The sequence below is a fragment of the Ornithodoros turicata genome, chromosome 2, assembly GCF_037126465.1.
Source record: "Ornithodoros turicata isolate Travis chromosome 2, ASM3712646v1, whole genome shotgun sequence".
NCBI classification, from domain to species: domain Eukaryota; kingdom Metazoa; phylum Arthropoda; class Arachnida; order Ixodida; family Argasidae; genus Ornithodoros; species Ornithodoros turicata.
Genome location: NC_088202.1, coordinates 54,368,738 through 54,385,028, shown reverse-complemented (window position 1 = coordinate 54,385,028; position 16,291 = coordinate 54,368,738). Strand labels below are relative to the sequence as shown.

General features: G+C 46.3%; 1 protein-coding gene across 1 annotated transcript; it reads left to right on the top strand.

The window, feature by feature from the left end:
- Nucleotides 1–3,102: 3,102 nt before the first annotated feature.
- Nucleotides 3,103–15,539, top strand: LOC135385424 (solute carrier family 28 member 3-like). The gene is made up of 12 exons (XM_064614728.1): nucleotides 3,103–3,214; nucleotides 9,685–9,863; nucleotides 10,536–10,799; nucleotides 12,726–12,867; nucleotides 12,924–13,145; nucleotides 13,198–13,359; nucleotides 13,422–13,547; nucleotides 13,625–13,752; nucleotides 14,324–14,492; nucleotides 14,547–14,705; nucleotides 15,143–15,323; nucleotides 15,403–15,539. Exons 1-12 carry the CDS (start codon nucleotides 3,194–3,196, stop codon nucleotides 15,465–15,467), a joined length of 1,818 nt encoding a protein of 605 aa, XP_064470798.1. The 5' UTR covers nucleotides 3,103–3,193; the 3' UTR covers nucleotides 15,468–15,539.
- The last annotated feature ends 752 nt before the right edge of the window (nucleotides 15,540–16,291 follow it).

Genomic DNA, 16,291 nt, shown 5'->3' with positions numbered 1-16,291 from the left:
GAACGCTGTTAAGGTGACGTTGTAAAATCTATCCTTGCTTTCACCGAGTTCTTTCTTTAACTGGTAAAGCAATTGCGAGACCTTTGGTTTGTCAACAGGTTAATGTTTTCGCAATCTAGCTATTCGACGCTTCAACTGAATGATGCTTCTCGCTATCCAGGGTGACTTCCTATTAACTCTCTTACGTCTCGTGGGAACGAATTTCGATAAGCAGTGCTCAATGATATTACGAAAGAATAGCCAAAGGTCATTTGCATCTATGTTTGCATCTAACTCCGTGAAGTCTGAAAATTTTTGTTCTAAATAATCCGTAACACCGACATCGTCACAATTACCAAAGTCAAACACATTTTTCCACCTAGGAATGGCATAAGTTACACGTTGTTCAAAGCTAAAATTCAGAACAACCAACTTATGATAGATATATCCCGTCAACAATATCTACCTCGCAGGTGAGATCCTGAGGAATAAACGCTAAATGTAATATACTACTCGATGATGAAGTAACTCGTGTTGGCTTGTCTACCACTTGTTTTAGATTTAAACGAAGAGCGAAATCAATCAATGACTCTGAATTTCGTGTTTCAATTGAGCCTTCTACAAAGGTACTCCAGTTGATAGACGGCAAATTAAAATCACCCAGAAGCAACAATCGAGTCCTCTGTTTGGAAATTTTAATAATATATTCCATCATAGTCTGAAGGAAGGATGGCGCAGCACTCGGTGGTCTGTACACAACTCCAACGGTAAAGACTAAACCACAAATAGTGACTTTGCACCACACTGCTTCATCGGCAGGCTGGTCACTCAGCAAAATACATTCTATATTTGATTTTTAAATGAGAGCAACACCGCCGCCCCTTCCTTCTCTATCACGTCGCACAATTCTATAGTATGCGTTGCGAAGCGGACTGGCGCGCTGTCCGAAGGACGTGAAGGTAAATGTTGCCAGTTGAACATTCGTGAGAACTATTGTGGGCTACAATCAGAGTTGTACGTAATGCGTTACTAGTAATCAATTACTTTTTCAGTAATTTTTAACGTAATCCATTAACTTTGTGAGCAAGTAATTTTCCAAGTAATCTGATTACAATTTTCGGTAATCAATTACTGAGTAATCGATTACTTTTTAACCTTCTTTCAACAATGGCAACCCTCTTCAGCAAACAAATCTGTAATAAACGCGTGTATGTGTTTTGTATGTTGCTTTCAAATGAATTTGTGAATTTCACTTACCATACTATATGTTGGTGTCTCATTTTAGAATTTGCAACAAGAGCTGCATAGTTGCATTCACTGCAGGCTTGTTGGCTTTGCTATGGCCCACAATTTAAAAGTAACGGAAAAAGTAACGTGTTACATTTTTAATCGGTAACGTATTACATTTTTGATGAAGCAATTTGTAACGGTAAAGAATTACTTTTCGCGCAGTAGTAACAGTAATTGTAATCAATTACTTTTTCCGAGTAACGTGTACAACTCTGGCTACAATTCAATCGGTACTGAAAAATGCAGCAGCACGCATCATGTCGCGCATATACGGAACACAATCATCAGGACCCGTTCCAAATCAATACGCCCACGATAGGTATATACGCGTGTCTCCTGCAGTCTCATTGGGTACCGCAAATCTTTGCCTCCTGGGGATCCCATTCGTTGCCGCCAGAGAAGGCTCTGTTTTCATTGCGTTTTTCTTCTAAACGGTAGCGTTGTATGTGTCAACTAGTTTTGTTTGAATTGTACGAATTGAAACACGGGCTTTCATTTGAGATCAAGTTGCTTTTGCAATTTAGTGCCCCTTTAAAACACCTCCAGATTGCACCACCACCCCCCCCCCCCCCGATTGCCGGGAAAGGCATTTAACCCCAAAAAAGTCAGACCCAATTAGGTGTCGTCCAAAGCCGTTCTCCAAAACCATGAAGCAGTATATCGGGAGACGCCATGCACCATATTTGCGCTGTACGGTGTGTTATCAATGATAATATATTAATGAGAATAATAAACATTAGGAATGATAAGCTATCATCGAGCAATTAAATTTAGAAAAACGCCCTGGAGAAGAGGCCATGAGCGGTGTGGCGCGGCGAGAACTTGGAGGACCGACTTAATGCCCCGTGACAATGCCGTGTGAAGAAGCATCAAAGTGAGGAGGAGCAACGAGGTCCCATTTCTCACTGAAACTCACCCTCGTCGCTGAGCTACGTCAGTAACACTCGGGCTCTCTGAAGGAGTTGAAGGTTTCTAGAGGGTACACCTCGCGCGCTACAGGCCGGCTGGGGTAATCATTCTTGCGGAAGAGTGCATGTTATTAATGCGTTAGCATTAGAGTCCACGCTACGAAAGAATCGCGGCGTTGAGGGGCGTCGGTACTACGGTAGTGCAGCTGTGGTGGTCGACGTACGGTGCGTGGAACGGTGGAAGACCTATCTGCGTGGGCGCCCCATGGGTTATGAAAGCTGTGCGGAGGAGCGGCGGCGAAAGAAAGCTGAAGCTGTGAGACAACGCCGCCGGGCTGGATCGGAGGTAGCCCGAAAGGCTCGTTTGGCTGCGGATGCTGTCTTTCGTTAGGGTTGTGTAGGGTCGTGTGAAGGGTTGTGTGGCGTTTTGTGAAGGGGAGTTACCAAACGGTTTTCAAGTTTTAATGCTTACGCATTTCCCTCGGATCCACCAATGGATCGACCATAATGTTTTGTCGCGCGATACGCCTAAGCCAAAAACGAAAATGTGCGAGAAACGAAAACGAAAAATTTGTGCAGGGGACCTTCCCTGCTCTTTTAAGGTGACCGACTTTCAAAACTGAGAGGTGCCGCACTTCCAATCAGACCTGTGCTACCTAGGTGTTTTCCCTGGTTGCTCAGGGCAAATTTCGGCACAGTGCTCGACGAAGTGCTGTGCAAATACCCGAAGAATTGTCTACTATGGACGACGTCTTCCATTTCCCGCGATTTTCGTGCCACGCGTACCAGCGAAACAACTGGATTCATGGCGTTGTTTGTCGATACGTTTGGTACTTGCATGCACGATGTGAGTGTAAATAGTTTAATTTCTCTTTTCTTCTGCGCATGAGCGAAGTAGCATAGCAAAGTCCATAGCGAGGAAGAAGACTGGAAGCGTGCATCGCACGTACACCGAGACACGCTCAGTGTGCTTTCTCCTGGCCTAACGTTGCTTTTGTCAGACCTCTTCGCTAAACATGTCACCAATAAAGACAAAGGTGAGCTATTTACGCAGGTAAGTAATGTTTCGTATACTCGGCTCACGAACCAACCGCGCCGTAGGGCACACACGTAACTTCATTCGTTATGGCATTCATGCGTCTAAACCCTATAGCTCCGAGTGGACGACTCTTCGGCATACATCGCCAACGCTCACTTATGCTCAGCGTGGCGAATGAGCTATGTATGAGTGAGCACACGGAGGGCTGAACAGCAGGTGTGTGAGCGGGAGCCACAAGTGCCGATATCTAAATTTCATATGGGTATGGCTCAAAAGCCATTAGGCCGATTTCACACTAACGTTTGCCTCGTCCGCGTGCTTCACGGAGCCGAGACGTACTTTAACTCCTTTTTATTGTCACATATATCACTCCCTTTTGGAGAGTACAATTACTCTCAAAAAGGAGTCTCCCACTCCCTTCTGGAGAAAAGGTAAAACGGGTAGGAGCATTACAATTCATGAACATGAAGGCTTTCGTGCAGAGCCTGATGAAGCGCAGGCTCTGCACGAAAGCCTTGTTCATGTTAATTGTAATAGTTTCCCTACCTGTTTTACCTTCCCTCAGTGTAATCACAGATAATAGGACTTTGGCGTTGCTTTTTACTTCGTATTATATTGTTCCCTACTGGAGAGCGTGGGATATGTGGCAAGAAAAAAAGAGTTAAAGTTCACCCTTTTTTTAAAGAGTGTATTCATTGGAACCTACTGTGCTCAATTGCCCTTAGATTCTATTTTCGAAGCAAACGGGCGGCAAAAAACGTTAGTGTGAACGACACCAGTGGCAGCAAAATATTGCGGGAGGGGATCTATGCAGGCTTTACATGTGGGAGGAGGGTTTTTCCCCCTCGTTGATCTCTCGCAAGTGAACTGCCCATGATACGACCTAGGAGTGTTTAAACCCCCTCCGCCTACAGGCACTGGACGACACACCTCGATCAGAGGGATGTCTACATGCAACCTTCTCCTTTTTCGCCCCTTCAATGAACCCAATCGTGTTATATGCAACTTAGCGAACTGTCTCTGTCCTCATTTCCCTCCTCGAAATGGAAACAGTGATCACTTATTTTTATACTATAGTGGGTGATTCATTTGGTGAGGATGAAAGACAGAGTTTCACCTGGATACATAGTAGTAATATAGGACATAACTTCTCCATCGGGTGCAATAGATGAACTCATGTATAACTTTTTTATAATACCGGGTACAAAAACCAATCTGCAGTATAGTGTTACGTTTCTTTCTTTTTCTTTTTTCAGCTCGTACAGCAAGTAGCAAGTAGCTCACCAACAAAATCTCAAAACGTTTCCTCTTCTTTTTACAGAAGCAGAAAGCGCATGCAGAATTTATCCCATTCTTGCTCTAAATGCATTCACCTACTACTATGGTAATAGCCGGAACAAAATTGCGAAAACCGTCCTCCCTGAAGAAAGATTTACCATGAAGAAATCTCAAACTCGTCCAGAATTTTACTTTCCAGCATACCTAGCCCACAGCATACACTGAGCAGACGATAGTGCACCGGTACTCTGTTTTATCATGGCACTGTACATTTGTAATTCCGTTCCTTTTTTAAAGCCAACTGTCAATCAACTCTCAACTGTTCGCTCTAATGGGGCCTATAGGAAGAACCAAGCTGCTGCTTTTGAAGATGAATCTACGGATCACAAATATGAATGAGACAAACTCTGCATCCGAAGAGTGATTAATACCAGTATGGATTAGATTTTATATGCAAATACACAAATGTACTTTAGTCTGGTTGTATTCTTCAAATTCTCAGTCTGCAATTCTTGAATAAGCCACTTCAGGCCACCGTGCTCTTCAAGATTTTTCAAGCACCCGCGATATCTGAACGTTCATTTTACAGACGCAAAAAGCAAAGGAATTGAGCTAGGAATTATGGAAACATTCATCCGTTTGTAAGGCACTATATGTTTCCACGTGTTTTCAATTTCTCTAATTGTTGCGCAACGAATATTATTTCTCTTACTTCGATCTCTATCACGCCCCAGACAGACAATTCAACTGCCTTCACCGTTATGATGCCCTAAATTACGCAGGACCCCTCCACGCAAATTGCGCCCTCCACGGTAGTTTCACTTATAGTGCTTATCAGCTGGACCATGAGTCTCCCGCGTCACGGCAATGAGGGAAGCATGGTCGATCAACCTTTTTAGTAAGTACTTCACGGCAACAGATTGATTTTGCAAAAATAGAGTCCTTTGAACTTCAAACTTTCCAATGCTACATAAAAATCTACTAGACGACCGATCAGGGAGAATGCGAAGCAGTAGACCTGGCAGACCTACTCAGCCATCACCTGTTTTCCACTAGAGACTTCCAACCAAAGGGGTTACTGGAGCTCTTCGCCCAGAATTCTACAGTCGATATTGTTTCAGGAAAAAGGTTCAAAGAATAGTTCTCATGGGAAAATGTTTATTTCGCAACAGTGAGAAAAAAAAAGGAAAAGGACTGTACACATAAGGCTTCAAGACTTTTCATGCGCACTTGTCTCCGCGCTGTATAGGGAACAGCACCTGCAGAAAGTAAAGCAAATTAGCCAACATCACTAACAAATCAAAGCCAAGGCTACATTGAGGTTCCGGTAGGGCAGGACATTTCCGGACGCTCTTCCCCCATGCACCAGGGGGGGATTGGTTTTTTGCAGTAGTTTCCAGAAGGGGCTCACCTAGGTTAGTTTGGGTTTCACAGATTGGAGGGGGGAGTGCCCCCCCCCCCCCAGTCACGCACTAGGCGGTGCGGGCATGAGACTGTGCCGCCGGTTAGCTCAGAAGGTCCTCAGTAAAGAGGGTTCCCCTTCTGGAAGCTACTGCGAAAAACCTCTCCCGCACCAGGGAAGCAGACAGTGGTGCGGCAGATGTCTGGAGTCTCTAAGGAAAAAGGGGGGCGGTCAAAATGTACCTGCCTCAACCAGTAAACTAGTGCATGTTTGCGTACCAGGGACTGATTAAAGACCGTCAAGATAAGGAAGCAATGGTTTATTGCAATATGATGCTCGAATAATACACCGATATAACAAAATGACACAGCAAAAGGACAACGGGGGATGACGCAGTGTTACTGCCTCAACCAGTAAGCTGCGTGTTCAAATCACGTTCGGGTCACCACTGTAGTGCTACTGAAGACTAACGAGACCAGACAACATGGCGGTGGAATTGCCAGGTCAGAGCGAGAGCTCGGGCTGAGCGAGGCAAGGCTATTTATTATTCGCGCCTTGATGTGATGGCGCTGGCAATGCCGCCACAGGTGCATGTTTGCGTCTAAGGAGCTTCAGGAAAGAAGACAAGTGTGGTACAAATTTTATTAACGAAAATGACCAAGCTACAACTAGAAAGCCGAACAAGTGTTTCAAATATACTGAGTTTCCCAGCGAACTACACACCTATCAGCGCGACCGTAAGCTAGCTCTAACGACGATGGAATCGGAGTCGAAGGTGGATAGAGAAGCGATTGCTTACCTTTGTCGTAACACCCATTCGGCTTACGAACTGAACCGCGAAGTTCCTCTTCAGTTGACGAAAGAAGAAAAAAAACTCATTCCGTTCGTCAAAGACCAACTGCGTCAGCAACAGCAGGGACCGTTGCTTTGTGACGAACAGAATGGGGGCTCAGCTTAGCCTAACTTAAAGCTACTGGAGGACAAATGTGCGTAGCTCCTCTTGAAGCTTGCCGTATTCATCTGTCGAGCTTAGCTACGAAAAACGGCTTTACACTTTAAGGACGTACCGTTTCGCTGACAAAGTCGTAACTGAGCCCCTTGTTGCAGAGCCGAATGGGAAAGTCCAAACGGTCGCTGCGAACGAAAAGTATACACTCACCATCCGTAGGCTTCGTCTACCAGACCGTGAATGTTGAAGAACCAAAATCCGCCTTATCACCATTGGTAACCAGATATCTTCAGTGTTGCCTGGAAAGAATAGCGAATGATGCACCATCCAAGATAGATAAGAGGGTACTACCGACAAGCCTAGGAAGTGCATACTCACCATTATCTTGAGTCGAACCACGGACGCTGCTGACGATGTCACAGTCCAAGAACAACTGATGGCTTCTAGACCGTGTGCGCTGATTTTAAACGAGTGGTTGTGCTAGCTGTACAATGTGACTTTTGAGCAAGAGTAGTGAAGTTTCACTTTTAAGTAAATAACAATTTGAAAATAAATTTTATGTCATGTTTAAGTACCTTTAGCTGTGCTATCATTTGTCGGTTATTCATTAAAATGAGCCACTGCGGTACTGAGGTGGCCAGGAATGTGGAACTTCCCTTCCCATTGCCCGTTTATGTTTCCGTAACACCCCTCCTTTCTTTCTTTTTTTTTTAAATCCGGCATTTTTGGTAGATATGTGTAAATTAAACTCATAGCACACGTGTCCATTCGGTTTCTATGAATAAACAGCAATCTAATATAGAATTCACTAAGAAACAACAGCAATAATTAAATGACGAAACGGGAATTGAGAAGCCCCATTGCAGATGCAATCTGGATTATTGTGAGATGACAATGTGTGAATTCATCTATTGCACCCAATGGAAAGTTATGCCCTCTTACGACTATGTACTACGGCACTGATATTAGTCGTATTTTCCATACACCAGAAAACGAAAAAGGAATTGAAAAGATAACATATCATCGGTCACAGTCTTTCATCTTCTCCAATCATCAGTAAAAAAGTTGTTTGTTGTTTTGCCTTTCATCCTAACCGCCTGATTACGTTGATCCATGTTGAAGACACTGTACAAGAGGGATTGCGTGTATGTATCGTCTCTGCTTTCGGCTTCTGAAAACACTGTAAAAGTTTTCGTTTTCGTTTCTTTACGTTTCATTACTAGGGTTCCGCGTTTTCGGCATTTATTCCTGCGGAGATTCGGCGGGTGTTTCTCGGCATTTATATGTTTTGTCAAATTCTGATATTTTCTACATTTTAAAACGTTCGCGCCGAAAATAGATGCCGGAAAATCGGCAGCTATAATCACTCGGGTGAATTACAATGGAGGAAGAGCTGCTTGGTAGAAGGACGTTGAGAACGCAAACAATCTCCTTTCCTTTGTTGAAGGGTTCCACGTGTTCTTGAACACTCTTGACCAACTAATCAAAGCGTTACAGAGGAAGGTTTTCCTCTGCACTAAGTGCTAGCAGCCGCAGGGCGGTATTCGCCGCATTCCACCTAGAAATGACGTGAAGGAAAAACGAAAATTTGATGCCGCAGAGGAATCGGGTACCGGCATTTTCGGCATGTAGCACCATATGCAAGGGCATAATTCGGAGTTTTTCGGAACATGACGAATTAAAAAAACATCTGGCGGGTGTTTTTTTGGAATTTTTCGGCAAATGCTGAAAACCCGGAAGCCTTATCATTACCAACATGTGTCTAAAACCGAAATAACAAGGACCCCGAAATGGGCGTGTAAGCGAGTGTGAGTGAGACTCGACCAGCTCCGGTGGCGCAGCGTGCGCTTGGAGACTGGGAGGTCCGCGGTTCGAATCCGCGGGCCGGCTGTGCCGTCTGGGGTTTTTCCTGGGTTTCCCTCAGATGTGTAATAGGCGTATGCCGGCACAGTTCCCCTGAAGTCGGCCCATGGACGCAGCTATCCTCCCCCCGAGCGGATTCCGCTCGGTCTTCCACTTCACCCTTTCCTCTCCTCCTCTCCACCACCTTTCCCTTCCCGAGAAACATGCCGCCTAATCAGGCAGGCAGACCTCTCGGGTTCCTCCCAACGACACTCCTCCACCTCCTCCTCCGAGTGAGACTCGGGTTCAATCCGAACTCGGAACAGATTTTTTTGCAATCTTTCAATGGAGCGTGGAATATTACGTACATCTCGTGAGCATCCAAATAGAGTTCCGTTACAGTGCTGCTATAGGCAAAATATCGTGTCTTTTGGTGCACAATCTATCCAGACGTCTGGTAACATTGCTTCTCGAAGGTCGATTCCCGCCTTCTCACCACAGCTCCCCGACAGTCTTCCAACGTGAGGCGGAGAGCGGTGACGCGCGCTGATGCTAGGAGACAGACCCGGCCTAGAGCTCCTTCGTGAATTCCTGGAAGCGCGTAATGTTCGCTAACGGCCTTTGTATTTTGAGCGATGTTGGTTGTCCGTGACGGGACACGCGTGACGACATGTCCCTGTGACATGATTGTCTCGCACCACATCTTGGTACGCACTCGCACGATATCACTCGCAGAGAAAGATTTCATCGTGCCTCTTGTGCACAAAGTACGTATCTTCCCTCCAGCCTGTATAACCGGAAGGCCACGTGCTGGTGGAGAAACTAATGTGGAGAGCGATATTTAAGACGACCATGTCGCGCCTCAACAAAGGCGAGTACGGTACACTGTACTAACGTTAGGTCAGTGCAGTCACTCTGTTGACCGCGTATTCAGGCGTTGCGTAGACGTACGTCGTAACACATATGTATATATGTATGTAGTGATTTTATTGCGCAGCGAACGTCCGAGGAGAGTCTTAACTCTGCCTCTTCTCACGAGGAAGAAACGCAGAGCGTCATGTCCTTCATTCTGTCCAAGGGTCAGTCTGGTGAACCCTCGATTATCGTTCCGCCGCCGCCCCCGGAGCTCCCCGTCGAAACTCGAAAGCGACGGTGCACCTGCGACTGTTTCCGCAAGTAAGGGGGCCTTTTCCATAACACACGTACCTATTATGTGGAGCCCGGAAAACATATATGTGTGATACTGCCACCGCTGCGCGTGTCATCCGTCAACGGCTCTCGCACCGTAATCTGTTTTTCAAGTTCATTTTTCTAGTAGCCTATACAGTACGCAACACATCATCCCTGAAGTATTTATGCATTCTTTGAAGTTAGAAAAATATATATTGCAACACTGAGTTACGCACTTATTAGTTACAACTATGAATGCCACGTTTCAAAGGAGCAATGAAATGCCACGTGGGCTTGCTCGAATTCGTACTTCATTGATCAAGCAGACTATCTAGAGCGAGCATGGAAAAATATTGTGGCGGAAGAGCATCTTATTACTGAGCGATTCAATTTCGAAGAACTTCCTGAATAATCAGCAATGCACGAAACGGCGCGACCACAGATGCCTGGTCCGGTCTGCTGCCATGACGTAGCAAGATCGTGAGCTCATGTCACCGGGCCTCTCTCATTCTCTTACGGGCTCTCAGACGGGCGTTGAGGGTTTCTAGAACACGTGCAGATCTCCGCTGCCAAAAACAAAAATAATGTATATATATATATATATGGAGGGATCATTTCACTGTTCCTTTAAGGATGGGGACGACTGTGTACCGTTTGCACAAGGCTTGACCTCCACAGGTGCCTCCGGATATGTGCCAAGCTGCTTGGATGCATTCTACTCCACGCGTTTTTCATCTGGGCAACCGTACGACACCGAGGAATAAGTACTAACGGCTCTCTCTGCAACCCTTTGGTCTTCTTGGCGGTAGCTATGATCTTCCTTGATGTCCGTCTCCTCTGTATTGTGGCAACGCGCTGTGGCGCGCGTAAGCCCTTCGCTTCGGCTGGCAGTTACGTCGTCCGCAAATTTCAACAGGCAACGGCCTTCAAGTTGTTCACCAGGTAACTAATGTATAATTTATATTCGCTCGGCCATTTTGAAGGTGCTCAGATTGACCAAATCTCGGGTGAAATAGGGCGTCTTACAGATGTCGGCTTTTATATGATTGAATTCCAACTTGTTTTCTGAGCTCATCTGCTATTTAGAGAGAACGAAGAACCCGAGCGATACATGTACCGCTTGTGTTCTTCGTTCTCTCTAAATAGCAGATGTTGCCCATGCTTGCCCTGGCTTTAGTAGAACCTACAGGCAGGGGCGGATCCAGGATTTTTCTGAGCGGGGGGTCCGCTATGGACAAGTGCCAGGTGCATGCTGGGATTGGTCCATTGAACCCTATGTTCAAGTCTGGAATTGAGGGGGGTCAGAACATCCGGACCCCCCCCCCCCCCGCAGGCAGGTAAAAAATTAGACCACAAACCCACCACTGCGGCATTATTTAGCATCATAGTTGTCCCGCCACATAGAAGACCCGACGTTACTCTTCCATACCCGCAAACAACGCCAACAGGACAACATTACGCAGTAAAGTAACACCAGACGATGATGTAGAGCTGGGCTAGTTGGTGCGACATACACAACTGATTGAAAACTATATAACATACACAACACACCTACAAACATAAAGATACACAACTACACATTTATTGAATAGATATACACTTAAATACACAAGACGAAAGCCAGATCATGGCATCTGCTTTTCAATTAACTCAACAACTTGTTCACACAGGTCGACAGACGCCTGATGGCTAACGCACATATCGTTTAGCTTCCCGATACAATAGGCTTCAAATATTTCACTTGTTCGTTGTCTGCCAGCTTCGGCTGTCATCGCCGCCGAATGGAACAAAGGTTGCTTAGAATGCTTAGATGTCCAGATGGCGTGCCCCCAGGGATGCTCGGTCTTGTGTACACATACCGTTCCCGTTTGTCCTACATACGCTTTCCTGAGGACAAGGGGATTCTATAGTCTATAGACTATACCTTATCTTTGCACTCAATGAACTGCTCCCCAACCTGACGTCGCGCGTACGTCTTTCTGCCCGCGAGTTTAAGACCTTGTAGATTTCAACGAATACTGCAGATAATAAATGATGGAGCCCGAGCCGCCGAAAACTGAAGCTGGCATTCAGTGAATCAGGGAATACACTGCCTGTGGAAATTACGAATTCATGCTTTGGGAGCGACCTATATCCCTTTAAAGTGGGACTCCACAACAAAATCACCATCCGTAACCTTTGGGATGTCAGGAACATGTGTACGAAATATCTCGTTCCAGAACTGCGCAGATTTTATTCAAACGAATTTATCACGAAGCGAGCGCTTCGCCTCTGTAAAGCGAGAGGGCACTGAAAGCGACACACTGCTCTACACACAGCTGACATTATCCGGCATCAGTGTCCGACATCCGCCAATGGAGAATGCAGGTTTCGAAGCAGACCACAATGCAGGGTGACGTCACGGTATCCTCCTCCGGAGGAACCGCCGTAGTATGGGGTTCTGTTTTCTGCTCTTCGCATTTTGGTTTCGTTTTGCTATTGTCATCATTCACGAATTAATTACTGAATGAATTAATTACGAAAAATGAATTCGAATGTTGTATTCGGTATCGACGGGGTGGTTAGTGTTCGATATGATGCGCACCCTTTATTTATTTTTTTTTTTTTTATCCTTACGAAGTATCTCTTTAAGCTACATTCCTGGGCGCAGCGTACCTTTCGCCCTTCCGAAAAGGGGTGTACACGTTACCCTCTGTGAGAGTTATCTAAGTGTCAAATATTTTTCACCCGGCAATAGAGTTGGACATACCTATTTTTTGTTCGTGTATGCGGCATAGAAATGGAGCGTGTTCACATGTGTACTAGTTCTGCGGTAGCTGGAAAGTCCCTACTTGGATGCCTTGTCTAAAACATATTTCCCCCCAATAGAATAGCATGGACATTGGTCTATGGCGCCATCACGATATTTCTGGTTGTGGACTCCTGGGGCCACTGGCCACGGCTGATATCTGCGTTCGGTTTGGCCGTTATGCTCTTCTTCGGCTACATATTCTCGAAAAACCGCTCTCAGGTACCTAGCGTCTGACGAACCCCATGGTCGCAAGTAGCCGTAAGATGTCTTTACAGATCCGATGGAACTTGGTGCTCTCTGGTGTTCTACTGCAAATAATGATGGGCGTTCTCATGTTGCGCATCAAGTACGGCAAACTGTTCATCGAGTGCTTGGCCAATATCATAACCACCATTATGACGTTCTCTGACGCCGGATCCCGGTTCGTGTTCGGCTACCTGGCAACGGGCAGTCTTCATGGAGGCGTCCCTCACCAGCCCCCCATATTTGCGTTCACGGTGCGTAGAATCCTGCGAAAAAACGCAGTAATCGACGTTCCTCTAACTGCAGGCGATTCCCAGTATATTTTTCTTCGGAATGCTCGTGTCGGTGCTATATTTCTACAACATCCTGCAGTACGTTGTGCTACGATTCAGTTGGCTCATGAACACATTCGTGGGCACTTCTGGCATAGAATCCTTCTGCGCCGCAGCTAATGTCTTCGTTGGCATGGTGAGGCTAGCCTCCCGGGCTGCATTCATGCCAAGAACGTACGGCCGCTTTCTCTCTCTCAGAATGAAGCTCCGGTTTTGGTAAAACCCTACCTCCCCACTCTGACCAAGTCTGAAATCCACTGCATCATGACCGCTGGCATGGCAACAATCGCTGGAAGCCTATTTGCTGTTTACGTCAGTGTTGGGGTACCTAACTATTGGTGTTTGCGTAAACGTGCATCTGAGCATACCGGCAGAGGTAGTCTATAATGCCTTGTCCGCAGGTGAAAGCAGAATACATTCTGGCGGCGTCAGTCATGTCTGCTCCTGCTGCGCTCGCATTCTCCAAGCTATTCTATCCGGAGAGTGCGGATACCTTATTAGGACAGCGTACCATTACACTCGTCCAGAGGTACGCCAAATGAGTAATTTTGATTCTTTTGAGGACTAAATGGACTGCCACGAAGGACTAAATGAACGTCAAAGAGTGTGGACTCCAATTCACACTCTGTTTTAACAGTCCTATAGGTACATAAATAATGCACATGAATGAAAATACATTGAATTAGACCATCAACCGTCATATGTCGAGTGACATAAAATCTTGCGACATACATAGGGAAGAATTTACCAAGAAAGAACCGCTCACTATTTCTTATTCTACGTGAGTGGATAATTGCTAAGTTAGCCAAGTTGTATAGCCTTATTCTCTGACATTCACAAAGAGCGCATGTTTACGTACACTGTTGCATTCGGGACATCATTTGCGAAGTTCAGTGAAAAGTCCTGGGGGAATAAATTTGGGCGCCAGGGAACTGAAACGGGGAGTAATTGCAGTATTGGTGTCTAGAAGTTCTAATTACGCCCCATTTTACACCTTTTTTAAAAGTGGAGTCTATCCCAGTCGGGGAGTAGAGGTCTCTTGAAACTGGAGCTCAATGCTTGTCTGGTTTGTTCTGATTTCATTGTGTGTCCCTTTGTAGCACCGAGAGCAACGTCCTGGAAGCAATGGCCAACGGTGTCACATCGATGATAGGCATCGCCGCAGCAATCATCACCTGCCTCATCAGTTTTGTCGCCCTGGTGGCCCTCGGAGACAGCGTGTTTGTTCTCATAGGCGAGCTAATAGGCTGGAAGTTCCTGACACTCAATGTAAGATGCAAGTGCCTATGTAAGCAACGTGCCGTGATGGTGTTACACATGTAGTGGGTGATGGGCCGATTATTCCTGCCTCTGGCGTTGCTCATGGGCGTCAACGTCAACGAATGCTCCCGGGTCGCCTCACTTGTGGGCATCAAGACTGTCCTCAACGAGTTCATCGCCTATCGATACATGGCCAGTGACCTTAACGCGGGCCTTTTATCCGTAAGTGAGCCCTCAACAGTCTTCTGACTTGCGTGGTATAGACGGCGGCGTACTGTTGTGGTGTGGTGGCGCGCTGCAACTGAGGTATGTGGGATGAGAAACGTTTAGAGCAAGGACGAAGTTCGTCGCCAACTTGCTAGACAAGTTCTGCGTCACAACGGCGGGCACAGATGTAACTTATTTCTAGCCATAAACGTTGGGTATGGAACTAGACAGCCGTGCATGTCTGTCTGCTGTTTCTGGTGACGACCTGTTATTGCCTGGCCTTCTTTCAGGAGTGAAAAGTAGCGGCCCGTCTAGCAGATGCCGCCCGTTGTCGCTCCTTGTCACTGATTTCAGTCAGCGAAATACATGACAAAACGACTATTCCTATGTATGCCAGTTGGATGGCGATAACCTCATCGGTTTGTCCTTCGCCATTCTTGTTTGAAACGCAGGTGAGGGCAGAGCTCATCTGTACTTATGCTCTCTGCGGCTTTTCTAACCTGGGATCCATCGGTGTACAACTGGGCGCCTTCTCCGCCATGATGCCAACGCGTCTCAAGGACTGTTCTGAGGTCGCTACGCGAGCCTTTATTTCGGGGTCCATGGCATGTTTCATGACAGCTTGTGTCGCAGGTATGTAGCTTTCCACATGCGTTCTACACAATAATGTGTTTTTTCTTTTTCTTTTCACAAACTTCTCTTCTCCACACAGGTGCCCTTAGTGATACATCCCAGTACGACCATCCAGTGAAGTTCCCCAGTATCGATTATATATGATGAATGAACAATGAGAAGATATATGGAAACTATAGAGTTGCATATGCAGAATAAATGAAATATCAACAGTCACCCGTTTGTCTCCCATGGAGAACACGTACACGCGCGCAAGCATCGCTAATACGACTTCGCTTGGAATGTTTCGTAGCCTTACCCCATCAGAAATAACGAGATAAACAGGCAAGCCTAACCGTTGTGGTCATAGCGTTCAGCACTAGAACTCTATAGCTCACCCCAACAGGAAGAACAATGGTGTGTGACGCCAGCATTGGGCGCTAAATTGTGGGAAACTTTCGATATCCCGTGGGGTTCGACACGGTCCACATCTATCACCCTCTCCAAGAGAATGGCCACACAACTTTCCAGAACAACTGGTTTACTGCTCTATCCTGCTGGGTGGGCCAAACGAAACCCCCTGTCCCGCGCTTCCTCTTCGCACCTGTCCGTCGGCGACGATGGTGCCACCATGTATGTCATAATCCCCAGAGTACATAACAAGAAAGAAACCTTAGGATGTCCTGGGCGGTCTCTTTGTGTCTAGAAGACCTTGACCATGGACGGCGCGGAATAGACAGCACCCGCAGGACGTGATTCTCTGCCGCTTACGCGATCTTCTTCTGACAGAAGTCTTCCCGTCTGCCAAGCGAAAAGGAAACGGGCCTATTCAAACCTCAAACCGTAGAAAGGCCTATTCAAACACCTATTCATAGGACCCGACTGAGACAACTATATCCGAGAAAAACACGTCACAGAATGAAGCTAGCAAACTCCTTACTATGCAGAACTTGCAACGGTCCTGAATGTCACGTCACGTCATAATGCAT

What these genes read in the sequence shown, in the direction of transcription:
- LOC135385424 (XM_064614728.1), top strand. Translation starts at nt 3,194, where the DNA reads ATGTCACCAATAAAGACAAAG. An exon ending in TGTCACCAATAAAGACAAAG is followed by an intron (nt 3,215 to 9,684) that starts GTGAGCTATTTA and finishes TTTATTGCGCAG; the next exon opens with CGAACGTCCGAGGAGAGTCT. An exon ending in CTAATGTCTTCGTTGGCATG is followed by an intron (nt 13,360 to 13,421) that starts GTGAGGCTAGCC and finishes TCTCTCTCTCAG; the next exon opens with AATGAAGCTCCGGTTTTGGT.